The sequence below is a fragment of the Poecile atricapillus genome, chromosome 2 (genome assembly GCF_030490865.1).
Source record: "Poecile atricapillus isolate bPoeAtr1 chromosome 2, bPoeAtr1.hap1, whole genome shotgun sequence".
Classification (NCBI taxonomy): Eukaryota; Metazoa; Chordata; class Aves; order Passeriformes; family Paridae; genus Poecile; species Poecile atricapillus.
This window is the reverse complement of record NC_081250.1, coordinates 45297947-45325191: the sequence shown is the minus strand read 5'-3', so window position 1 is coordinate 45325191 and position 27245 is coordinate 45297947. Positions and strand designations below refer to the sequence as shown.

General features: G+C 35.7%; 1 protein-coding gene across 1 annotated transcript in view; it reads right to left on the bottom strand.

Moving 5' to 3' along the window:
- Positions 1-27245, bottom strand: part of ULK4 (unc-51 like kinase 4) — a 213386-nt gene that overhangs the window by 80435 nt on the left and 105706 nt on the right. The window contains exon 33 of the mRNA XM_058833617.1: positions 7160-7265. Within this exon, the coding sequence (XP_058689600.1) occupies positions 7160-7265 (106 nt within the window). The remainder of the gene's footprint in view (positions 1-7159; positions 7266-27245) is intronic.

Sequence of the window (27245 nt, the reverse complement as noted above, 5' to 3'; positions counted from 1 at the left end):
CACACTTCTGTGCTCAAGAGCTAAACTAACTTCTACAGTACTGTGAAAGGAGCTGTGAAAGGCTCTGTATGGCAGAGGTGTACACAAGGTGTACTGTCTCTCTCACATCCATTTGATACAGAAACAACATCTGGAACTACTCAGACAAGATGATACATTTATTTTTTTTTTATTTTAAAATTATTTATTATTTTACATTGATTTAATTAAGAACATTTTGTTTCTAAACATTGACTAAATACAGAAAAAATGTGTTCATGTTCTCACTCATATTGATTTCCCTGACTTACTCTCTCTGCCACTCTATTCGGAATCACAATAAATTGCATATGAACTAAGTTTTACAGTAAGTAGATATAAAGCACTGCTATAAAACACCTTTTCTATCTTCAGTCACTAAACAAATACTTTTATATTGTAGAACTGTAAAACTTCTGAAGGAGACTCCTGGGAAAAAATAGAAGCTAGTAAGGAATGAGCAAATGACTTCAAAACCAGTCTGAATGTGTGTCATTATTTCTTAACAGACGAAGTCTGTGGGTTTTATTTTTTGTTACTTTTTCTAAAGAGCATATTAGTTTAAGCAATGTATTCTATAGAATTGTATAAGTACTGCCTTTCCCTTGCAAGCAGACTCCTGTATGACTAATCCATGTTCCTCTTCTTGATTGCCATCTTAAGAGATAGCTAAATTCTCCCACCTTGGAAGAAAATGCTACAACTTTGAAGCCAGCCACTCCAAAAACTCAATTTTACCCCTAAAATGTTTGTCACATGTAATGACACACCAATGCCTTCTCAGTGTGCACTGTAGTTCAGACTACTGCATAGGTGGGTGCAGCAGGGAGGAATATCTGGGTTGTCAACTTACTGCAGTCTACTGCCTAATTTCATGAACATTGGTGATGTATCATGTAACAAGAGAGCTGGCTAGGAAGTTACAAACCGTTCCTAAAAAGTGTGCTATAGGCACCATGGGCAAATGTCTTTTGGAGACTGAAGCTGAAATCAAATTATCCCTGAGGAAGTGAAAGGCAGAAGAATATTCTCCTAAAGTTTAGGTAAGTTAGAAACGTTTGGGGCCTATCTAGAGAGCTCAGAATTCATAGTCATCATTATGGTAGTAATAAGTATTGCTTTGTAAAGATCTCTGTATTTAAAAGACTTTTTTTTTTCCTTTTATTTTTCTTTTTGGGTTTTTTTTTTCCTCAAGAGAAAGGTTGAAGTTAGATGTTGGTCTCATGAGTGTCATTTTTTGGATATGTGGTATTTAACAGACTTTAAGAATACAACACACAAAGACATTTGAAATCTAATTAATCTCTTGACATTTGATGAAAAGTCAAAGCAGTGGACCACAAGATGAATAAGGATACTTCAGCCATGAAAGCTGATCTTTCTTTCATGAAGTGCAAATGAGTTATGATCATCTGACTACAAACTTTATTGCAGATCTGTTCTTTTTAATAACTGTCCCTGCTTTTAGCACCTAGCATGCTTTCTTTGTATGATATTGAATATTATGACTGCTGTCGCTGACATTTTACACTTCCTCCAAACGTCCTTCCTTAGGGACAAACTGCTTAAGCTACCATGGACTACTAATAGTGGTCACATTTTCACACTACTCTAAGATTATTTTTATTGTTTTAAACCCTATTATGTCCCTTTTTACTTTAGTTTCTGAGATTCACTATCATTAAGACATAAAGTTGAGGATTTGCTCTACCATATAATGGAAAATTCTTTTTAATGTTCAGACAAACATCTCTGCTTATACTACTAGTGGTAGTTACTTCAGTATGGTGACCAAACACAAGATACTCAGCAGTCTGGGAAAGGTTCAGCATGAGTGTATTGAACTTGATCTATAAATCATCTCGTTACATGACCATCATCAAAAAAATTGGTGACTGATTTATGGAGTATAATGGGATTCAGAGAAGCTAAAAATGTAAACTCATTCATAAGTAATACTGGGCTGAAAACAGTTTACTAGATCAGCTTTGAATAGCAGTGGAAACTTGGAATTACTTTTTAAACATGCTGAAAACAGCTTTTTATATAAATGTAGCAAAACTAATACATTATCAGGAATAAATAGCTGCAGACAGACTATTAGAAGTTATCTACTGCAGCATATAAGATCTATTTTCCAACAAGATGTTTTGTTCATTTCTTCAGAATGAAGATCCTTGTGAAGCAAAGTCTTTGAAAGATATTTCTCTCCAATCTAAAATTATATACCCAAACTCTTCCTATAAACAAAATGATGCAACTATTAGATTGAAGGCGTTTCTTGCCTTTGAAAATTACCCATGGACAAACCATTCTCTGAGTTGGAAAGCACTGCTAACTAGACAATAATTCAACTTTTTCTGTTTTTAACTTATACAAACTATGTGAAAAACAAACCAAAAGCCCCCAAAAAATCATGAGTAAAGAAAGAAAAACAACAAAGAGACTGAACTGAAAGCAAAATAAAAAGTTTATATATCTGTGAATTGTACTTGAGTACAAGAATTTCACTACATTAAGTGCTGTGATGCACTTGGCAATTTATTAATCATCACATCCACATAATGAAGCAGCCTTGCACACTCACACCACCCACTTACCAAGCAGCCATCCCTGACTTCATGGTTTGTCTTTATCTAAATTTATCAGTATGTCAGTGCTTGTCACTAGACATGTATCTAAGAGAGACAATATGTCTTTTCAGTGGACTGCTCTAGTGCCTGTCTATAGAAACAGCCACTGTGCTGTTACAACACCTACTTAGGAACTCATCATTTTAGCATCTAGAGATGGGTTTTCATTTTAGAGTCAACAAACATCAACCCTTTTAATATGACAGGCACAAAGTAATGTATAGCTGGTTGTTTCATGACCAATAGAACGAACAACACCCATCTTTGTAGAGATCTGCATCCTGTATCTCTGCCTACCTCCATGGCAGTTAAGTCACCATCCTCCTCACTGATGACTCCCTGTCCCTACTTCTGAAACCTTAGTGCTGCTTTGTCCTTTGTCACCCAACTATAAGCATATCCTCCAGTATGAGTTGCTCCCATGCACTGACCAAGCTTGTGGGATCATTTCATAGGTACCCTCCTCAAGCACTGACCAACACACCATTAAATTCAGTGGTTACAAACCTAAAATGGAGACTGCAAGCATCCTAGAAAGAAAACAGGAAGTGAATACTGAAAAAGCCATGGAGATGTATTAATTAATAGATCTCTACAGTATGTAATGTAAAAGCATGACATGTAATGTGCATGTCATATATAGCATTATTCTATTTGCTGTACACTAGTGAACAATATTTAATTGGTAATCCTTTTGTCTTTCCCTAAATTATGGCATTAACTTGGGTCTCTGTCATCAGATACTGATTACTATATATTGAATACATTTTTTGTATATTTGGACCTCTGTGCTCTCTCAAGTGAACTGCAGATTGTCTGATACCAAAAGATGGGGAAGGGAGGAAAGAAAGATTAGCAGGCAGAAGCCAAGACAGAGGAAGAGAGGGTAAGTGTCACTCTCTTAGAAAACCATGCTGAAAATGACCACAATTGTCTTGGCTTTTTAATATCTTTCCTTAACTATTCACAAGGGGCCCTATATTAATCCTAGTCTCCTTATTGAATTCCATCCTCAGTAATTAAACTGAATCATATTATTCCCGTCTGATTATTAAGTGGAAATTGTCATTAATGTTAACAGAACAATTGTTTAATAGCTGATAACACAAGTACAGGCCATTTTAAATTCCCTCTGTAACTTCAGTTGCATATGTTATTCTCCATTTCACCTTTAAACATTTTAAGTGGTTATCAGTACATGTCTGATGTATTGTAACACAAAAGGACACAGTTCAGGGAAGAGAGAAATTAATAATGGACAATCCACCTTCTATGAAAGTTGCTGAAATACACAACCATATCATTTTTAATAGCAGGAAATCACAGAAGTTGTAATGCAGAAAGGGCCATAATGCAAGATTTTCTTGAGAAAGGGGAAAGTTCAACATGTAAGCTACAGTCCTTTAAAAAAAATAAATCCATCACTTCATACAACTCCTTTGAGCAAGTTCTGAGTTCTGAAGGCTAACTGGCACAAAAAGAAACAGTATCGTGGGTGTCTAAATTGTCTGTCTGCAAAAATACAGCTTCTTTGCAGCTGACGAAAGGCATGCCCAAAATCAGAAAGAAATCTTCATTGCTAATGTCTTGACTCTTAGATACAAAAATCTTGACAGGACTGACCACCTAACCTGAGTTCCTTCTAATGTTCAGCAAGTATCTACGGTTTTTAATTTCTAAAGCTCAGTATATACATGAATTAATTATCAAACTGTAACAGGGAAATAAGGGAAATTGATGACCCATAATACTCTGTCTTCAGACTTTTTTTAAACACAGGAGGATAGCTCATGAATGTTGAATACCTTCATTAACAGCACAGACACAGTGTTAATAGGGTGTATTAACATGCATGTTCAGCAAGTTTACAGATGACATTGAAATGAAGAAAGCAGCTAATGTAATGAAGGATTGATGGATTCGAAAGAGCTCAAGAAGCTGAAGAGCTCAAAAAAAAAGGGCTGCCAGAAACCTTTTAAAGTTTAACAAAGGCAAATACAAAGCTCTGCACTTGGGAAGGAATCCATTCATATAATAGTACAGGCAGAGTCTGAAAATACACACATCATGTGGTCTATTCTCCTAAACATCTTGGTTGCCCTTGGTCGCCCCTTGGATTTGTTCCTGCTTGTCAATGTCTTTCTTATAGTTTGGAGCTCAAAACTAGACACTACAGTGAATACAGGAGAATAAGCACTTTCCTCAACCTTCCAGTTTTTCTTTCTCATCACAGCCCTCTTTTTCCTTGATGGCTGCAAATACACACTGCTGACTCATGTTCACTTTTCTACTTGGACTTCAGAACATTTTCCTGCAAGAGGAAGCTCAGTTTTCATTTTACTAGATTGAATTCTTCCCCATCACACAGACATCATTCAAAAATGAGAAGTTAAATGCCAAAGATATGGCAGCAGAAGTTTATGGTATTTTCCTGATTTGAACACTATATATTTACAGATGGTAATGCCAAGGATATAAAGCCCTCCAGTTCGCACAGAATAACTTCTCTCCCCTTTTAATTCAAAGAAAATCTAACAGTCTGCAATTACAAGATCAATACCCTCATAACATCCTTGGCAAACCAAATTTTAGAAGTTCTTTACTTGACAATTAGATCCTAAATCAATAAAGCACTGGCCAAAATCCAGGTTTCCAGTACTCTGAAGATTAGCCAGTGGGGAAAAGGGATGAGAGAAGATGGGGACATTTGACTTGAGATAAATTATTTTTGGCTGCTGTGCTGCTTTGTCTAGTGTGGTTGCTGTAGTTCAGTGAGCCCAAGTTAGTGTTAACTGATCAGAAGAAAAATACTTTAATATTATTTCTACCCTGCTTCCTTTATTTGGAAACTAGCATGACTGAAGAGATGTGTTTTATTTTTGGAGCAGACAAGAAGTGAAAGAGCACAGACATACTACCAGCAGCATAAAAAGCACACAGGAATTTGCTCTGTAGGACAATAAAGAAGAGATATTTAGGGAATGGAGGCATTTCTGCCATGCTGCTAAACAGTTTTGCACATAATTTGCCACACAGAAAGGCAGAGTGTATTACTTCAAGTAAGGCATGACAATTATGTGGTTACAGTGCTTGTGGGACTTGAACAAACTTCTTTGCATTGTGCAGTTTTAACAACTTGCCCTGCTGCAATTCAGGTCAATTCCAACTTAGAATTTTGCCTGAGAGAGCAGATATGCCTAAAGGTAGTAAAAGCATCACATACATCTAAATCCCAAGAAACCCCAAGCGGTTCTAACAGTGGCAGGCAGTTTGGTGAGAAATAACCAAAGGATCAGAATCCTATGAACCAGCTCTTTCCCACTTAGTCACACTATTCTATTCTTTTTTTGTTGTTTTTTGTTTTCTGGCTCTGTTCTCCACTAATACACCACTAACTTCAGAGTGGATCTGTTTGCAACAATGTCAAATTCCAGTTTGTTGCCTGAATAATGGCATTGCCCATTCAATCCCTTAAGACTAAAAAAGTTCAGGAATTCAGCTCTCTTGGTTTCTGGGTCAGTATTTTAACTACTATGGTAATTATGAAAATGAGGACATGATTCCTACTACCTGTCTTGAAGGATTCATAGGCTGGTACATGCGTGTACCAACAAATAGTACAAAAAGTAGCACAGACCTGTACTACTAGATGTCACTCACACATTCATGATAAACAGGAGAAATGCTATCATAATGTATGTCTTTAAACAAGTTTGTAATTTATATCAATTTTCAATAGTAGAAACCTTTTCTTCAGAACCAATTTCTAAATAAAAGGAGCTTAGATAATAAAACACAGTGAAATGAATCATGGAATCAGAACACTTTGGGTTGGATAGGACCTTTAAAGGTCATCTAGTCCAAACCTCTTGTAATGAGCAGGGACATCTTCAACTAGATCAGGCTACTCAAAGCCCCATCCAACCTGACCCTGAATGCTCTCAAGGATGGGGCATCCAACCACCCTCCAGACAACTTGTGCCAGTGTTTTACTACCCATCTTAGGTAGTAAGCATTTCATGAAGACATGCAAGGGTTTGTAGACTAAGACTTCATAGTCAGTTTGGGTTCCACCCCATTAGTCTACATCACTGGACTGGAACAGAAACTATTTCTTAAAAGTGTGCACAAATATTGTACAACTTATCTTTTCACAGGTTTAATCAGTAAGAAAAGGAAGAATTTGCAGAAATCTCTCTACGCTCTGCACTGTTATGGTCAGAACTCTAGCCCACGCCTCCCTTCCCAAGGCATTCTTCACAGGCATAATGTAATTTGTAGTCAGTAATTCTTTTGTAAGCACATTTTCTTGGAAGAACAACTTTCTAAAAGTTAAATTTGTAATCAAATTGGTAAGGAAGGAATAGGAAGTGATGAAGAAGACATCAGTTATAATGCGATTATCTAACAACCACTACGAAATCTAAATAGATAGTTTAGTTTCACACTGTGCCAGATACTACAGACTGGGAAACATCTGAGAATAAAGGAGAATAAAGATGACATACCTTCTTCAAAGAGTATCATCATGTTCATACTTTTGTTAGCAACGATATTATTCAGTAAGGCAATTACAGTTTGCATTGTATTCCCAAGTATACTGTCCTGGTATCTCTGCAAAAACAAAACAAAACAGTAAAAAACAAATCTAGTACTCCTTTTGCAAGGTCAGAAGACTATTACTTTAAAAAATGTGGAAATACAAAAGCAGTACTTTCTCAATCCCTTAAAATTCAACATTTAAAATAAAAACCAGCCAAATATCTTTCAGGGACCCTGATCTATAACCTTAGACCAAAACTTCTCCTATGTTCTTTTAAATCAAAACAATTCTTATCTAGGTCTAAAATGTTCGGACTTTTTAAAATGGCATAGAACTTTATCAACCTAATATCTCTATATTCAGAACCAGAAATATTTCCCTTTGTATGATATTTCCTTTATTAATGGCATTATTGTTATTCTTTTCAGTCTCAGGTTGATAACCCCATCATAAATCTATTTGTTGTTTTTCCTTGTATACATTTATAATTTCACAGACACATTAAAGACCTATGACTGTATTGAATTGCATCACTTTTTAATGTCTTTCTTATGTTTAATGATTGCTTCACTGATTTTTCACAATTGTTGAAACTACACTGAAAAGAGGAAGGCAACAAGGTTTATAAAGAAATTTATTTGCTTCTGTTATATTCACTGCACTTGCACACTCAGGCTGAAAAGTGTGGATAAGGCAATGCAACCAATATGAATTTACATACACACTAGGGACAGTAATAACTCAGATAACTACCAAGAGGCCAAAATAGGACAACCCTTGACAAATATGAGTTTAGATGCAAATATAAGCCTGAGTACTTTTCAGATCTTCCTAGAAGTTCAGGAAATATTTTCTCCAATTTTCAGACTCAAAGCCAGATAGATACATTCATCTAAAGTGAAAATAACAGCTAAGAAAAATTGGTACTGCTCAACTAGTTTACTGCCACAGAATACACCATTTATTAGGGTCCATCTCCTGTCTGACAGTAGGCAATTTGAAAAAAATTTCAAGTTGACCATGACGAAACTTGTCTAAAGTTAAGCATTTCAAATGGCAAAAATCACTTCAGCTCTTGAATACAGTCAAAGGAACACTTTCTGTTTCTGCACTAAAAAAATAAAATGCATTATTTCCTACAAGTACCATTAAATACATATGTTATGGTATAATATATTAACAGAAAATTAAATACATAAACATACACAGCCTCCTACGCAACTTCACATTATGTGAATTTTCTATTCACAATAAAGTGCCCAAAAATAGGTCACAAGGAAAAGAGACAAGGAAAAGTGCCTCACAGCCTTTTGAAGGACTTTAATTTCCTACCCAAGCCTTAAAAATATATATCCAAGAGCTCTTAAATTCTATTTACTTTATATAGCATTTTGAGATGTTATTTATGATTTCCATAAAGAACACAATAAATATGTGTTCCTCTAAAGGTTTGAAATACAGCCTGATAAACTCAAAAGCAAAGTTGGGAAGTATAAACACCAGATTCCTCAAAGGTAAGGTAACCAGTACAGAAAACAGATACCATAAGGCCATGCTACTAAAAATAAATTTTCCTACAGATAGCTGAAGGATAAGAAAAACATTATTTTCAAAAGATAAACAATGTATTTTTCTGGTAGTCTATAACCACAATATGGGCTTAATTATCCTAAAGAACACCTAGAAAACAACACATTAAATAGCAAGAATGACTATTTCGACTACTGAGGATAATGATACCTACACTGAGAACATAAAATTAACAAAAGCAAAAAGAATCCTCAAATATCAAAATGAGAGCTGACTCAAATATTTTCTTTGCAATTACAATATTTCTATTACTTCTTCATATATTTGAAGTAAACACCTTCTAGTAAAATTCCCCTTTCAGATATGCAATTAGAAGAGAAGCTGTTAGCTGTTTATGATAAAAATCTTTCACATTCACCAGGTTAGCACCATTTCAGTGAAATTATTTTTGCTTTTAATGGACAGCAATTGTTCTTTGCAACCCTCTGCTGAATGACCAGCATTGATGTTTTCACTTATATCAAAGCATTAATAGCAAAATTTATCTTACCCTAAATACAGATAAACTATAATTCAAGATGCAATGTAGACATCTTAAGGATGGAAAATTGTATCTTAATGAATAAAATAATAATGCAACTGGTGTACTCAGCTATATGACTAGTGATTTAACATATGTTCCATGATGGGTTTTGACAAGATATTAGGTTCCAAGGAGCTACAGGTATGTATTACTTATCTAAGCTACCACTGTTTGCCGTTAGGCTCAGTTTTAGAGGTTTATATAAAAATATTTAACTTCATAATCTATCAAGGAGTAAAGCTGATCTAATTTGTGTGCACAGCACCACTGACTGTGGACATTTAATGAACAGTGCACTTGACAGCTTTAATAAAACATAGCATTTGCCAGCAGAGATAATTAGAATTGAAGCAGTAAAATTCTAGTGTTTGGCAACACAGATGAAACAAGTTCATTAAAATGTACAGCTTCGGCAAATGAAAGGCAGGAACGCACTGGACCCTGAAGAATCAGCCTTCTCAGAACTAATTGCTCCAGTGCTTAAAAAGGACAGCTATGAAATACCAAGGGCATAACAAGGAAATACTAGTATTAAAAAAAAGAAACCACAGAAGATAAATCAAGCTTTTCAAATACTGAACTGTATTTAGGCCATTAAACTTTTCATTCTAATTTTGAAGGGTTGTACTTTCACAAAAGAAATCAGTTGAAGTATTTATTTAAACTAGTTAGGTAAAAGGGTGTGAATTAGCAAAGAGGGAGCAGGAATCTTGGCAAGATACTATGGCTAAAGCTGACTTTATCTTTGAGGGGATTAGAACTTAGAACAGTACTAGGCAAACTACAGTACTTTAATTACATTTTAGATAAAGAAAGAGATTGCACTTGTGATAAGAGGTTTGCAATTTGGGAGACTTCTCACACGTCTCCTACTTATGTATGTAAAAACCCAGAAGAGAAAGCCCTAAATGTTATGTTTACAGATATGATGCAATTAAATCTTATACTACATACCACAGTACTTCTGCTCATTCAATATAATCAGAGTGATTAAAATTTCCACTCTCCTTCTCAAGCTTATATATGATCAATGAACACAAGTTAGGTAAGTAAGGAGACATAAGAAGATAGAGGCTTGATTTTTTTCAAACACTAAATCCATCGGAAGAAGAAAATTATAGAAATTAACTATATTCAAGTTATATTTATTAAAAGATGCCATTCTTATCTGAAGATTCTTTGTCATGGTATAGTTGAGATGAAATAAACCAAAACATTGATGTTAACAAGGACCTCTGTACAGGAACATAATTTAAGATTTCATTCAACCCAGCTTATTTTGATTTGCTATTACTTTGCTTATGAACCAGTTTCTAGTTGGTTAATTTAATCTTTAACATTTTGTGGCTTTTTATTCGTAAGACCAGCTGTGCACAAACTGAAAACATATAAATATGTATCTCTAACATTAAGGTAATACTATTTTCCTTATTAATTATATAAATCAGAAATAAGCACAGTCATATGCCTTGCTACTCTGGTTTTCAAAAACTGGACTTTTTCAAAAACAGCTCTACCAGAACTAGTATTTTCAACTATTTCCCTCTGGGTATGGTCACACAAAAAGGAGCAATTACTAATCTGACAGCAAATTTCTAGAATGACCATGCTTTTCACAACAGTGACATATTCACTTCACACACGAATATTTTAAGTCTTGCAACTTCCACAGAAATTCCTGCTGGAATATTGAAAAATAAAGAACATCTGCATTCTTAGTCAATATGTGCTTAGGCAAAGGCAATTGAGTATAGGGGAAAAGAAGAGATTTTGAAGGATTAACTAAGGAAAAAGGAAACCATTAATAAAAACCTAGAATGTCAAGCATCAACCAACAGAAAGCAGTAGAACTAGTATTAGATTTTGTTCTAATACCTACCGCACCAAGCAATGCAAAATTTCACAATCTTACATTCACTGTTTACAGATGAGTTGCAAAGCAATTCAGCAGCAGCTCTTAACATAGAGTAACATTTCTTCTTTCTGCAAAATTGCACCTAAATTTCTAGCAGCAATGAAACCTCAAAGCTTATCCTTTTGCACCTAAAAACTTTAGTGAAAGAACTTCACTCTCACAGAAAATTTTCTTTACTGTCAATAGAGGGAGTCTGAGTAAGCGCCTCTTTCATGCAGAGTCAGGCTCCTTCACAGAGAGGATACTCAGAAGCAATTTCATATAAAAATAAATTTCCCCATTACCTAGAAAAAAGTAGTCAAGCAAATTAGCTTCCTGAGGATGAGAGCTATTCATTGTGAATAACACAGATGTTTCCTAAAAAGAAAAATTTGCACACAACTGAACAGACAGTATGGAAAAAAAATAAATCTATACAGATTCATCACTCTGGAGAAATAAACTTCCTGGTGTCAATGAAGATTCCATATTCTGGAAGAATTCATGGTGGCATGCTCTGAAGCAATGAAACTCTACAAGTAAAAGATACCACCACATCAGTAACTTCATATTTAGACTCATAAATCTGTAGATGCTTTGGAGACTCCCAAGTAGCAGTGAATCATTTGAACTGCAAAGTCACTTGGGAGCTGCAATCAAACATTATGCCAAAAATTACCATACCAAAATATTCACTTATTAGTCTTGCATTTCCAGCATTCATTAAAATCTACTTCTTAAAGGACTCAGAATGACAGATAGCAATCAGTGGACATCTTTTTTCTACATGGACTTTGCTTTGATGCAAAAGACATTTGCCACCGCAAGAAAACTCCTACACTCTGTGTTCATTAATCCATCATCAGCTGTTAAGGAATGGATCGCTGTTTCTTCTGCCTCAGAACCTACTCCCAAATCCATAGCTAACTAGTTGCTAAAGCAGTATTTAAAACCAAAACCTGATACTGACTCAGTTTCTGCTGCCTACTGAGGTGTGCAAGATCAGGATTGAAAAGCCTTTCCTGACATTTTCCATAACTGAAAAAAAACAACAAATCTGACGAAAAAAAAACCAAAAAACAAAAAAACAACAGAGGAAAAGCTATACTGTTACAAGGAAGTAAAATGGATAGAAAAAAAAAGTATCTATTATACCTCTTAATCTCAAATTGAATGTTTCATTCTTTGTACTCACAGACTTCCTTAAAATTCAGTGGTGTTGGTGAAAAAGGTGTTGAATGAGAAGCCACAGGCTGACAGAGAAGTATGGAGAAATTGAACCTGTGTGAATGAGGAAAGCATGCTTTTCTCTACCACAGTTTAGTTGGGCTGAGAGATATATTCAAGCTGTCAAAAAGTGGCAGGAAAACACATTTACATGTTTAATATTTTTCACTTTACTCCTTGCTTTATGCCTTCTACCCTCAAAATACTATGTAGTTTGACAAGGACTGGTTTTTTCCCACACATTCATTTTTGCTCAATCTGTAATTGCAATAGAGAAAGTTGATGATTAGTTTATTCAAGTTACATTAAACTTGAAAACAATGAAGGGCTGCTAAATTAAAAGGAAATGTCTGCTGAATCTTCTGTTGCTAGAATAATGGTATAGTCTGATTACATTTGGCACCTTCAGCATATATCATTCCTCAATTTCTATTATTACTTGTTTTAGGGATTATTTAAGTAGCTGAATACTAGTCTGAAAGACATTAGAAAATTCTCTTTATATTTAATATCCTTTTTTTTTAAGTCAGTCTGCACATCTCATTTGTGGACACCTGTTCATAGAAATTTTGCATGTTCTCAAGAGACATGCATTTAGAAAACCAGCATACTCAATAACCAGGCTCTACCAGCTATCAATCTTCTCAGCTCAAAGTGCACATGCTGCTGTGCATGGATGTCCTAGGAAACTCATCTCCCAGCCTTTCCCCACTCGAGTGACACCTAGAGTAGCTGTATCTGTTAACTGATACCAAGGCACCAAACCACATGGCAGGAAACAGGGGAGCACTAGCAATATCCCTCCGTGAACAAAGTGGCAGAAATGCTGGAAAGTTATCACCATTATTATCCCATGAGAGAGAGGGCATTTCTTTCATGTTTCTATCCTGGGCTTAGACAGACAAGCAATTATGCTCTAAGCAAACAATATTCCTACTAGGACACTAAGCAGTCAAGGCAAGAGAAATTATGAACTGATTGCTGCAAATGAAAACTCTACATTGCAAAACACTGTGCTTATTAGGTGTAAAAAAATTATTAAGTCTACTAATGAATTAGGTGTTTTTTGAGGTGTTAGACTCAATTAATATTATCTCTTAAATAATAAGGTTGTTTGCTTAGTAGTGAAATTCATGTGTACTCTAAAGAAATATTAGAGGGACATTTTATTTGGCTTATTTTTCTGTGCTTAATATCCATAATCATGACAAGACAATTCATGATTGATTCAACAGTTGAATGACAGCAACTTTCAAATCATTAGTCTTGTTCCTTCCTTCTGACATTGCAGAAGATTACAGAATTTGGTATCTCTTTCATTTCAGCATTTTTGTTTCCAGATGACTAAACACTGAAAAAAAGTAGAATGCATTGTAGACTAAGGTATGTGTTGGGTTTGTTGGTTTGGGGTTTTTTTGATCAGTTAATTAAGGACCATGGACATTAGCAAATCTTTACCATAATCATATTATTAAATACTTACAAACCCAGAAAACAAAAAACATTTTTAATGTGTTACAGTATCTTTGCGAATTACAGGAATGGAGTTTATGGGAAAACTATCTCTATAAAGTTTCTTCTTCCATAAATTAGTGGTATATAATCTTTATTCTCAAGTTAATGCTCCTGATAAACAGTATGTGTATTACACAAACACACTTTCATACCCCACGCATCACAGTGTTATCTTGGCATTTATTCAAGAACTTGAAGATGAATGTGTTTTCTTCTTATTCTAGGCTGTGGATATGAACTCCAAGAATAAAAGGTGCTGAGGTGGATTCTGTGGTCTGAACAGAACTGAACAAAGATAGCGGAGCAAGGTTAGAATTCAGAGTAGTCCTAACTCTGTGTGTGCACCACAGTGATTAAAACTCTCCTGAGTCTAAGTGGATTTGATACACATATTTAAGCTAAATGACACTTGAAGCATTTGCTACCTCTCTTAATGTCAGTTTACAAACACAAGTATTTTTACAATCCAGGCCCAGAAAATACAGTGTTTATATAGCTGTCTAAAGCTTCACTGCTTTCAGAGGAAAAAGTAAATGAGTCTAGTATTAAGAATCATGTCTGGGTACATTTGGAAGGAGCAGCAGTTTCTTATTCTGTGTAAATACTAGAAACACTCTTTCTCTTGTAGACACAAGAGGAAGGAAATTTACTGTTATCCAGAAATCTCACACAGACATACAAACCACTGATCAGCTTAACCTGGTGTCCAACAAACAAGTCACCAACCCCATTCCCTAATTAAATTCTGTGCAAGATTAACATAATTTTGCTTTATTACTGTTTACCAGAAGGAGCAGTATGTAGTCAAGATGAAAAATTAAAAAGAACAACTAAATAACTCTAGAGACTAGAAAGAGAATTTCAAGGTTAAATGACCATACCTTCTCCTTGCTTAAATTTTTTCCATGATATTGCTGCAGTTTTCAGACTCTATAGTAAAGTTTGCTTTGCTATATTATATTAGCTACGCCTGTGGCACCAGAACCAAAGAAACCATCTTGGTTATGTTGGTCTGGGACAGAAATAGCATTTTTTCATTACATTGTGATTTTTATTCTTTTATTTCTTTTCTTCCTGCTTTGTGTTTAATTCTTATTTTGTCTGTACCTGTGACTCCAGAAAAAGTGAACATGGAGTTCATTTTAGTAGGTCATATTCCACGTACATACATTTCAGAAACATACTTATGAAGTGACAGCCACATTTTAGCTCTATAAAATACTAACAGCATGAATGCAATATCAGTCGCATGAATTTTATCTTCCAGCCACTGGAATTCACTGATATTGAAAGACAACTGTTCCCTTAGCCAGCAACAGTCTGATGATGTTAAGCCACAGAACAGCATCTGAAAGAGAACTGATGAGAGAGAAGTAAAATGGAGAAAGAAATGACAACTAACAAGAATAGCAATAATAGTAATTATTATTCAAAATATGCTTACAATATGAGTTTTATAAGAAATTTTTATGCACTAATAGATTATTATTCTTGTGAATTTAAAATGGTATCTAAGTAAGAGATATAGATTGCATATAAGGAAGAAACTATGGACAGCTAGGATGCCAAGACACTGGCACAGGTTTCCTAGAAAAGTTATGGCTGCCCATTTTTCTAACTGTTCCAGCCCTGGCTGGACAGGGCTTTGAGCAGACTGGTCTAGTGAATGACATCCCTGACCAGGGCAGGGGGGTTGGAACTAGATGATAGTTAAAGATTCCTTCCAAGACAAACTATTCTATGATTCTTTGATTTCGTTCTCACCTCCCAGAATACTTAACTAAGAAGAAAAGAGAAAAAATAGTAATTGCTCCATTGAGTATATAAACAAGAATACAGCAAAGTGAATTTTGGACTAACCTGAGCCTTGCTTCCATGGTGGCAATATCAACAGTGCCAGACAATAGACAGCTTGAAAAAAAGTTACAGTCACTCAGCACTACAGGGTCACCTGATACCCCACTGATACTCCCTGAAACACTCTGTGCACTTGTCTGGCACAAACCAAGCACCACTTCTGAAAACTCTCACTCTCACCTGTTCTAAAGTCAATTCCTACACTGCAAAGAACAATGGCACAACTTACAATTTAAAAGCTTAACTCACATCTACAAGAATACAAGGAAAGGAAACTAATTCTGCTTCTCATAAGCATTTGCAAAACAGTATCAGATGCTATGACTTGAAAAAAAGTATACCTCTTGCCACTAAATATGATATCACATTTGATTTATTCCTTTTTCATCAGAGATTAACAGATGGTTCAAAGACAGAATCAGAAATGGCTACATTCAGCAAAACAGGAGGCTCTTCTAAGCAAGTCCTACTTCTTTCTCAAAGACAGAGGAAGTTGTACTGCATTTTGTTATTACTATTATTAAGAATATATTGAACAGCATTTTTCTTTTTGCACATCTTTCCAGGGCAATCTCCAAATAATTTATTATAGTTTCCTTCGTAGCCTCACCCCATCTCTTTTCCCAAGTAATTTCTATTTAAATACCTACATACTGATTCAAGAAATCAGCTTCAAGAATATAGGTTTGAAAATTGTTATAGTTTACAAAAATAAATTCCACTTAATGACAGAGATACATTCCTCTCACCAATATGTAGGACATAGGTCCAAATCAAATATTCCTGATTTTCATCAATGTTAAGGCAATTATTGCCTGGAAACACAGAAGATTCCAGTGCCTTCAGAATGCAACAAAGTGCCTTCAACCTCCTAAAGAGTGAAGATTTTTTGTCCTTCATATAGCTCATTTCAGTAGCAAATAGGCACTAAATAATTATATGAGAACTTACATCTATTTTATAAGGAAGACAGGATCCATTAAATATGTGTATACAGACACATGAATATACATGCATTCACATTTTTTCATAAAGTATTTCACCTATGATATACGAAATTCAAATGAAACTATTCTAGCAATGCTGAAAAATCAATGACTTGTGACTCTATGCTGTTCAAGAATGAGGCTAGACTTTCAACTTTCTTAAATGTTTAAGACTTCAAACATTCCCAGTGTGCAGTGACACACTTGCTAGGTTATCAAACCACCTGTATTCCACAGTGGTTCCCTATCTTACAAGAAATGCAGAGGACTTCAGTTCTTTCATTTCTCCTCATTTTTAGTGAAATCCAGATCATCAGTATGCTCTGCGACAAGGGAAATTTAGTATATACAAACTGAAGCGACTTCAGTAGGAGATGACAAGAGATGTTAGTAAAACATCTTGCTTAGTAGTCAAAATATTTATTTTGAGCTTCAGAAACCCAGAGTCAGCTGTTTCCTCTAGGGTGATTTTGAACTTGGATCTGCACATGGGCCCTTCCCCTAAAGCATTCCTGATTGACATGACACTGGCTACCCTGAGACCTGTCTTTCTCCTCTACCTCCCACGCAACTGTGGGCAGAAAATTCATCCTGAATAAAAGAAGCCTTTCTCAGTGAAACATGCATCCTACTTGGAATAACATAATGGAGCACTGAAATAACCCCTATATTTCCTCCCCCAAACAACAGACTGGAATCCTGAAAACAAACTGAGCCACGACCACAGAATCACAGATTATTCTGAGGTGGAAAGGATCCACAAGGATCACCAAGTCCATCTCTGAAGTGGATGGGGTTCAACCCCACAACCTTGGTGCTCTGACCAGCTGAGCTGATCAGCAAGGTTCTGCTGCTCTACCCAAGCTGTCTACCAGCAAATAGCAATTTTTTCTCATATGAATTCATAGCCTGAAAAGGGTTGGTATTTTTAGATCAAAGTAGCATTTTGATGCTAAGAGAGAGGCATAAAATATTGAGAACTAAATTTAATAACACTACAGGCCAGACATAAATTTAAGCCCATGTGTGGTGGCACACAATGTGTCATCGCACTGTAAAAGGAAAGAATAGAGAATAATAATAATAATAAGAAGAAATATAATAAAAAACTAAACCCAACTAAAAATTCCCCCAAAAACCAAACCCAAAATAAGCCCACAAAAACCTGAAGAATTATACCACTGGATTAAGACAGCAAAGAAACATGAACTTTGTTAGAACACAGAATCCTCGTAATAACTAAATTAGCTATTTTTAATTACTCATAATAAGCCACCTCACAATTATTAGGTAGTTGTATTAGTCTTTTACTTCATTTCATTCAATCTATACTCCCTGAATAGTTATTCATATTGAAAAATGTGTACAATAGATGTGAGGGAATAAAAGGATCAAAGAGGAAACAGCTAAAATATATCTGAAAAGCTGGTAACAGAAATTTTACAAAAGCCAGAGATAGGAGACTAGAGTATCATTAGCTATTTTCATATCCTAATGGAACATGCAAGTTTCAGTCTGTTACTAAGAGTGGGTCCATGGCAAAGAGCCCAAATGAGGTCTGAGAAAGCATAATGTACCTTTAATGATTGAAATAGCAAGAAAATTAAATCTAATCATGTTTCATTAAGCATACTTTAGCTCCCATTTTTACTAAATTATTCTATTATGATTTCCCAACTGTCTGTTGAAATAACCTTTTACAGCAATCTAATTCACCATCATAAACAAGTCTCATTTCTCACAATGAAGCCCCCTGGGATTAGTGAGAGGAGATGGAAAATCTAAACCTTGCCAATCCTGCAGCCACTAAGGTAACCACTCAGGGAGACAAAGATTGTTTTCCTATTTGTGGCTGAGATCATTAAGATATAATTAGAAATGTATTCATGACTATCAGAGCGTCTGTTATGGAGATACCATTCGCCCAACAAGCATCCACTATGCTAGTCTTTAATAAGCACAGGAGCAGGCATAATCCCCACTTCACTCTCTGGAGAGTTCTGCATTAAATGGACTGCATTAGACATCCCTCTCACTCCCTGCTTTTTAATGGAATCTTATACATGCATGCAGTATTTTCTCAGACTCCATTGTTACCATCAGAACTGCTAGTCTGTTTGCTTTCAGCAATATGCTCCTGCAGTGCCATCCAGATGTGAGCCCTAAAGATAGCTACGTGCAGGGAATTTAAATCCTGTGCCAGAACTTGACACAGGGCAAGCAAATGTAGAACTTGAGAATATACAGTAAGAAATGGATTGTTTACAGAATAATCCTTGGCTCTCTTCTGCAGTGAAAGGAGCTATCAGCCTTCATACACGTCCTTACTGCTTTAGTTGAATGAAATATGCACCAAAGAGAAATACTGCACTTTACTCCAATGAAAGAAATCTGTTTTTCCTTTGTAAAGACCTTAATTATTGCCAAAATCCATATCAAATAGCATGACAGCAACAGAAAATTAAAAGCAATGTTACCCACCAAACAGTGCTTAAGTATTTGCCACAGGGATCAATTTGGGGTCCTCAGTTTAACTGCTGAGTATAAACTGTCAGTCACTGTATTTAGCATGTTTGAACAGGTTATCATCTTATTTGGTAGTCAGAAGTTTGAAAGAAACCCAGTATATGAAATAGAAAGAAAATATGGAATAGAAAGAAAGAGCTGTAGGGCACAACTTTGCTTCCTGTACCCATATGATCAGTAAAGAAATACTTGATCAAAACTTCCAATGGGCAGAAACTGAACCTTGTAATATAAACAGGGGACTTAAAAGAGAAATCTAAGAGGAAAGAAAAAAAAATTACCAAATTTTCAGCTGATTCTTTGAGATGATGCTCTATTATAATTGTAATTAGAAAGTTACAGTGTGTAAACTAAGATTGTGTCACGGTAAGATTAATCTTTTTGCATACAAATGGCTAATGAACCTACCTTAGCAAAGCAATGATTTTTAAGCTTGCCTATAAAAACATTTTACAAAAACAAAATCTATTTAGAAACTAAGCATTTACTACAATGACTACAGTTAAAAACAGAAATTAAAAAGTAGAATATTAAGATTTAAATTGTTTTGCTTTGTGAAAGACTGACATTATAAAATCTAATTATCACCCTGCAATACAAACTCTCCAGGAAGACATGAACACAAGGAATGCACAAAGAATACATGACTGAAGCCAAACCAGACAAATTTCTAGATAAATTATCAGAGTTCAGATGCATAATATGGAAACATCTGCCAGCCAGAAACCATTCATGGACATTCAATATTCTTTTACAAACTCTTTTGTGAAGCACACAATAGCTCAATACCTTAATCATCAGAATGCAGCTCATCAATAAAGGTACAGTCAGCAACTGCCACATTCCTATGCCAATATTTATTTAGATGAGATTAAAAGATGTACCCCAGCTGTTTTACACAACAGTGATAATGTCACAGTAAAATACTGGTCACAAGATCAATAAATCTTATTCTGAAAAACATGTATCCCAGATTTACTTCAATATATATTTTCCCTTAAATGCTTTCTCTTTGTCTTGACATTTACATTAGCAGGAACAGTAAATTAGCAATTTGCTCTTAATCAGCCTGACAAACATGGAGTGTGGAAAAAGTGAGATTTTACATTAATATTGCTTCTACAGCAAAAATAAATTAATTTCTAAATGTAGACATTAATCACCTTGGGCGATCATTGATGGTGATTCCTTTCTGTATTACCCATTTAAAATGTTTTATAAAATTCAAAGAAGCTGTGGTAAGGTCGTGATTTCTCCCTATAACTTGATAATTAAAGGTCAGAGAGGACATGTTTTGGTACTAGACTGGTGAAGTCTCATGTTAGAAATAATCTGCCTTTTTGCAGCACTTGCCTTTCACACATTTGCATCATGGTGCTACAGCCCCTCTCCTTCCATAGGTCACCATGTGGCCCTCAGCTCCAGCTCTGACCCAGGGAGAGGGGTGGGAGTGAGGGAATGCTGCAGGGCTGCACTCCAGCCAGCAGTTACACACTGAAGTAGCCCTGCTGGCTTTCCCAAGCTCTTCTCCCACTCCCTCTTCTGCTGTTTGCAATCAACTGTCACAGAACTCTTGGCACCAAGCACTTTTCTTCTTTTTTACATCACACGATACAGTATGAAGAACACTTACAAGGTCACAAAGATTTTGAGATTGCTAACATAAGTAATTTGAGAGTACCATATACACATGTTATATGGGCATATTTTATATATTACATACATGCACACACATATATATATATGAATATTACAAAATTACAATCTGACTATGGGAAAAGAACTAAATGAACAAAATTAAATGTGTCCAAGGTGTGGGCACTGAAAGACTGTGAGAATAGGAAAAAAGCTTAGAAAATGGGAGGTGAGATTTATCAGTTACTGATAAAAGTGGGGGAGGATGAACAAAGAAAGATAAAGAATTTAATTTGTTTAATCTTATTCACAGCAGAACCAGTTACCTATCAAGAAGATTAACTACTTTAGTTGCATCGCTTAAATTAAAATGCAGGAGAAAGGCACGAAATGCTGCGAACTTTTGGAGGAAAGGGGTGTGATGGAAGATGGATTCTGAAGATGATGATGCAAGTTAAATCTCTAATTAAAAAAGAGCACAATTATCTCTTTAGCCATCCCAAACCACCTCCCAAATATTTTTTCCCTAAGTGGGAAAATTGTCTAATTAGAATGACTGAGTGGTGCTTTGATGTAGTCAAAATTCTGCAAAAATGCACTACGTTAAACATTGACAACTCTGAAACTTGTTCATAAACAATGGCTAAATGCTAATTCTTAAAGAACATCCAAACTTCTTTGTGAATTTCCCAAATTACTGTTAATTTTGAACTCCACAGCCAGCCAAATAAACAGCACAGACTGAAAATTAACCTCATAACTCAGAGCTGTGTATTTTTAACTAGCTAATTTCTCTAAGAAACAACTTGCTTCAGAAAACAAGTCAATCTGTTTAAGTCATAAAAAATTAAACTGGTTTCACATATAAAAATGGGAGTTGTAAGACAAATTTTTGCAGCTAATAACTAAAATGCCACAATATAGTAAGGTTCCCATGCATTCATTTTTAGTATATGAAGCAGAATCTCACTCAGTTGAAACAGAAGGTCTACCTACCCTAACAACGTAACTAAGACACTTGACAACAGAAGAAGTTCTACATGACAGGTATACTGAATACTTTCCTCAGCCTCAGAAATTCACAGCCCAAGGACTTTGAGACAGAAGCAGATTTTATACACATAATAGCTCTCAATGGATTTTTGTTCCATTAATTTGTGCAGTCTATTTTTTAATTCAAATAAACTGAGGATGCCATGGAGCAGAACTGAAAGCTGAACATAACCCTACAGAAAAAATAAATTGACCTTTTGTCAACTTTTCAGATCCCAATTGCAAGTTTTCTTCATTTCTTATAATACAGATCTTGTGAGCAGAAACAGTGAGCAGCAATACTGTTCCCTATTCACTTGACTATGGTATGTGTATGTAAAATCACACTTGCCCCTCAACCACCACCTTCCAGATTAAGCATACAGAAGGATAATCTCTTTCACAGTGGCCATTCCAGACCTTTGACCATCTCTGTTTTTGTTTTTTTTTCATTACACTATTTTCAGTTCTACTGTAAACATTTTGAGAAGGAAAATCCAAAATCCACACATGGAGTAACATAATATTTCTCTGCCTACCACTGCAATACTTCCTCTCACAATGACTAATATTCATTGTGTTTTCCAGACCAGGACAAAGGATTAAAGGATATTTTTATTAGACTGTGTTTTTATCTAACCACAATATCTTATTCCTGAGTGATAATGGCAACACATCTTGCATCATTGCATATGTAGAGCTGTGACTGTAGACAGCAGTCTTACATTGTGCAATACTTCAGAATACATACAGGTTTCATATCTGCTTTGAAAAGGGGTGCAAATTAAACTGAAAGTGCATAGTATTAGGTGCCAAAGAAACTTGAGAGGATTTTAATTACATGAATAATCACAAGATCTTGAAGGTTATCCACAAAACTTCTATCAAAAAAGGCTCAAATCAAGTGTGATGAAAGAATATGTGAATGCTGAACAGCTTTATGACTACAAAAAAACCTAAACCAAAACCAACCCAACCAAATACTGTTTAAGAGGGGGGAAAACCTTGCTTTAGAACCTGTGCATTGTGAACTTTTTAAAGTTTTTAAAAGACTGTGTTTGCTGAAAAAGTGAGAGGGCGAGAACATGAGCTCCAATTGTGTTTCTATCCAAGCCTCAGGGCTGTCCGTGGTCATGGTCAGTCCAGACCCCTCACTCCTGCTGCTGTTGGTGAAATCCATCACAAAGGAACATAAGCTCAATACCCTTCTGCCTTAAGTTCCCAAGACTGACAAACTGATCTGTCATCTAAAATGAAATTCCTGATAAAATGTTCATTGAGCATGATAAAAGGTTATAAACTCTTCCTTCAGGCTGGACTGGGGGAACAATAACAGAATCATCCTGATAGAAGGGGCTAGACAGAACAAAGTACTATAAAATGAAGTACTGAAGAATTTTTATTAAAGTTTTCTATCAATATAAAGTGACAAATAAAAGCAAAATTATTTCCCTATCAGGTCAAAAAGCCATGTATTTTCCATACTTTTAGAAGTTTGAGTGTTTTTTTATACATGATTCTCTACCTAAATAATATAAAATCTTCTTGCTGCATACTTCAATATTCTACAAATCTTAACTGTCCTAAAGCTCACAGGGTTAAAAGATAGGTTTTACTTAACATTTAAGTAAACTTGTTTTCCAAGAAATAAAATCTAATAGCATCAGCTTTATCTGTCATGTGGAAAGCTGAAGTTAACATGTTCCCTTAAGGGTCAGAGCTGCACTGTTTGTAAGTAAAAAAATAATCATTAGGAAAAATCCTCCACAATAACATTCAAACTACTCAATCCCAAAATTTAAAATAAAACCTATTTAGAACACTGTTAAGAAACCACAAGACTCATATTTCGGGTAACCTTTCATAAATGTCAGAGTGTACTGAGAGACAAAACAAGTTGGCAGAAACACTGTGACTTTATACACCCATCCATTCAACCCTGAACTACAGTCTGCCTTGGATTTGGTTCATAAAACACCACCCTCATACTGTATACCTAAAGTATAAAATGTAGATGGCTCAGATAAAGAAGAAATGGGAGGGGAGCCAAGCCAGCTGAATAAGCATTGCCACTTCAGTCCTTCCACTACGCATACTTAAAGGTCAAAGCACACAAGCTATTAGAAAGCAGGAAAAAGATTAATAGCTCAGAAATCCAAACTCACCTGAAAGCCTACTGAATTGGATCCTAGTCTAGAGGAGTTAATGGTTCTAAGTACAGACAGGGCTCAGTATATGGTGGCTACCATGCTAGGAGATAACCCGTGGGGTAATTTTTGTTCACTCGGTTGATTTTTATGAAGATGAACTGGACAATCAAATCACAGAATAACATATGGTTGAAAGTGCCTCTGGAGCTCTCCAGTCTGGCTGGTTGCTTGGCTCACACTGCATAGCGTAGCAATGCATCTGAACAGCTTGGGCCATAGTGTGCACCAGCCAAACTGTTGCAGAGCTTCTTATCAGACCCTCTGGAATTTCTCAAGGTTGCTGAGACATAAGCTGTTCTAAAAATAAGAAAGAAGAGGCTGAAAAGCAAGAAAACAAGACCACAAGAGCCAAATAACAAAGGGACTGTAACCAATCCTGTGCCCCAAGGAATGCATGCAGAGTACATGGGACAGGACAGGGGCACCAATGAAAAGCAGTGTGTTCACATGAACAGTAGCTTTAGAATGTATAAAGAAGTGTATACTGTAAACAATAAATGGCTTCTGCGAAGTCATACTGATTTGTTGTTCAGAGGCCCTGAGAGTTCCCACAGCACAGAGTCTCCAAGCATGGAGATGCAACAATCTCTCTCACCTCTCATTCCAGTGTTTGACCACCCTCTCCACAGCAAAAAGTTTCTTTCTATATTAACCTGGAATTTCCCATCTTCCAGCTTGTATTCATCCTGCCACCCTCCATTGTGCACTGCTGCATCAAGTCTGGCTTCATCTACTACTGCCATGAGGCAGCTACAGGCAGGAAAAAGATCCCCCCCAAGATTTCTTTGCAATGGTTGTATGAAACTCATTCTCTCATCCTCTCCATGTGTGCTCCATGTGTCTCCATGTGCTCCAGACCCCATGATCATCAGGGTGGGCTTGCTCCTTTGTAGGTGCAGAGACCTTTAAAACAACTGTTGTGCTGGATCTTAAGTCATCCCTGAAGGGATCATTCCATACTTCATACCATAACTCTGGATACTCATTAATTGCTTTGAACAGAGCTTAAACTGGATCATCACCATGCATCCTGCAGCATCCTGTTTGTCTCAATCAACAGAAGATGCAAAAAGATCAGAGACCCCAGCTGGGCTCTAGGTCACTTTGGAGCAACACTGTGCAATGTTATTGGGATGGTCAGAGCAATGATGTGATAAACGCATGGACCTGCCATGCAAGAACAACAGTGATCATTACTTTGTAATAGCTGTTTGTTTGAAATTGTGAATATATTTTCTTTCAAAAGACAACTTGCAAGATATTATACCATAATACACAAAATACCTATCCACTCTGGACTACAGTAGAAACATTTATGAAAAAATCCACCTTCACAAAACCAGTATGTTTGACTGCTTATTGAGGACCAGAAATACATAACATGAAAAGTGAGATCAAATAAATGGAAAACAGTCAGAACATCATAAAACTCAGAAATGTGTTCAAGTATCAGCAGTAATCATGGTCACTATTTTTGCAAAGAATAGATACCTATGTACTTCACTACCTGTTTATGATTTTCTTACCCAATGTATCATAGCTAGCTTAAAAATCTTGCTACAGTCTTTTAGATTCATACTTATTATCCGTACAATTTTCAACTTTTAGGACAGGATAAATAAATAACTACTAACAAACACATAAGAATATTGTTAATACATGAATTTTCTTACGCCCCTTAGCACTGCATATAAAATAGAAAAAAAAATAGCTGGGTAGCATACACAGTAAAATATTAGTGTCTAGCATTAGAAAGCAATTTCTTTAAGATGTAAATAGGTGAACTTTCTTCCTATACAAGAACATAATGTTGTCACAAATGCAATGGACTCAATTTTCTCTCAGAAGTGGAGCTCCAGGTGATTTAGTAAATAATTTTATTCCCTCCCCAAACAGGAGCACTGGTTCAAAGTAATTTTCCAGATAAGAGAGTGACAGAGGGATATGCTTTAGCAATACTTCTCCTTTTTTTAAAACCCATTTTATTATGCAGAATATCAATTTATACTATTCAAATTATTTAAAGGATTTCTCTGCTTCCTCTCACATTTTTCTCCATCAGCAATCCTACTGGGGATAGATCTATTCAGACATACAGTCATAAAATAGTCTGCCCATATTTACTTAGTGCTTCTCATAACAAAATCTGAATACCTTCTAAATATTAATGAATTCATCTGCCCTACGTTCTTGTGATGAACATTTATAGTTTAGACATTACCTTACCATAAGAAAAAATCATTAAAGAATTTTGTTTGGATAAGATCCAGACAGGACCTTAAACAAGCATAGTTTCAGAATGATGAGAAGCCAATTGCTGAGTTTTCTTATAGTAAAAGTGTTCATTGGACACTCAAAGGACAGAAGCACAATAAGCATATGGTGAAAAAGAGGGCTTACACAATTTTACCAGGGTCAAGAATAAATGTGAGTCAGCAGCAGGAATAGGTAGCAGTTCTCTCAACTCTCTCATTACTCTGTCAACAAGCCCATTCTTCATCCCACAAATCATGTACTTCAAGTTTTCAGTTTTTTCATTAACCTGTTCTAAAATATTTGTAACAAATACACATTTATCTGCTTCAAAAAGAAAGCTGAATTAAAGACAGACAAAATTATTTGACTCAAGCAACTCTACAAGAAAGGTTGAAAATTAGCTATTAAAACCATTCAAAAAACCCAATATCAAACCCCAAATAAAAATAATTTTCTCAATGTGATGGATGGAAAGTTAATAATTTCAGCTCTGTTTAAAGCTGGCAGCTGTTAGCTCAGAGTTAGGTGGAGACATCTTCATTAATTGCTGCCACCCACTGACTACAGCATGGACAACTCTTAAGCTTTGTGGTTGTAGCAAACAGGCTGATAGCCTATCATACATCACAATGATATTGAAAAAGCAAAAATTTTTTTTCCATTGTTTGCTGGCAAATGCCTCTGCAAAGGGAACTTTTGTTGACCTTACCACTGGGGAACAGCTGGCTGGAGACCAGCACTATGGAAAAGGACCTGGGGTCCTGGTTGATGGCAAGTGGAACATGAGTCAGCAATGTCCT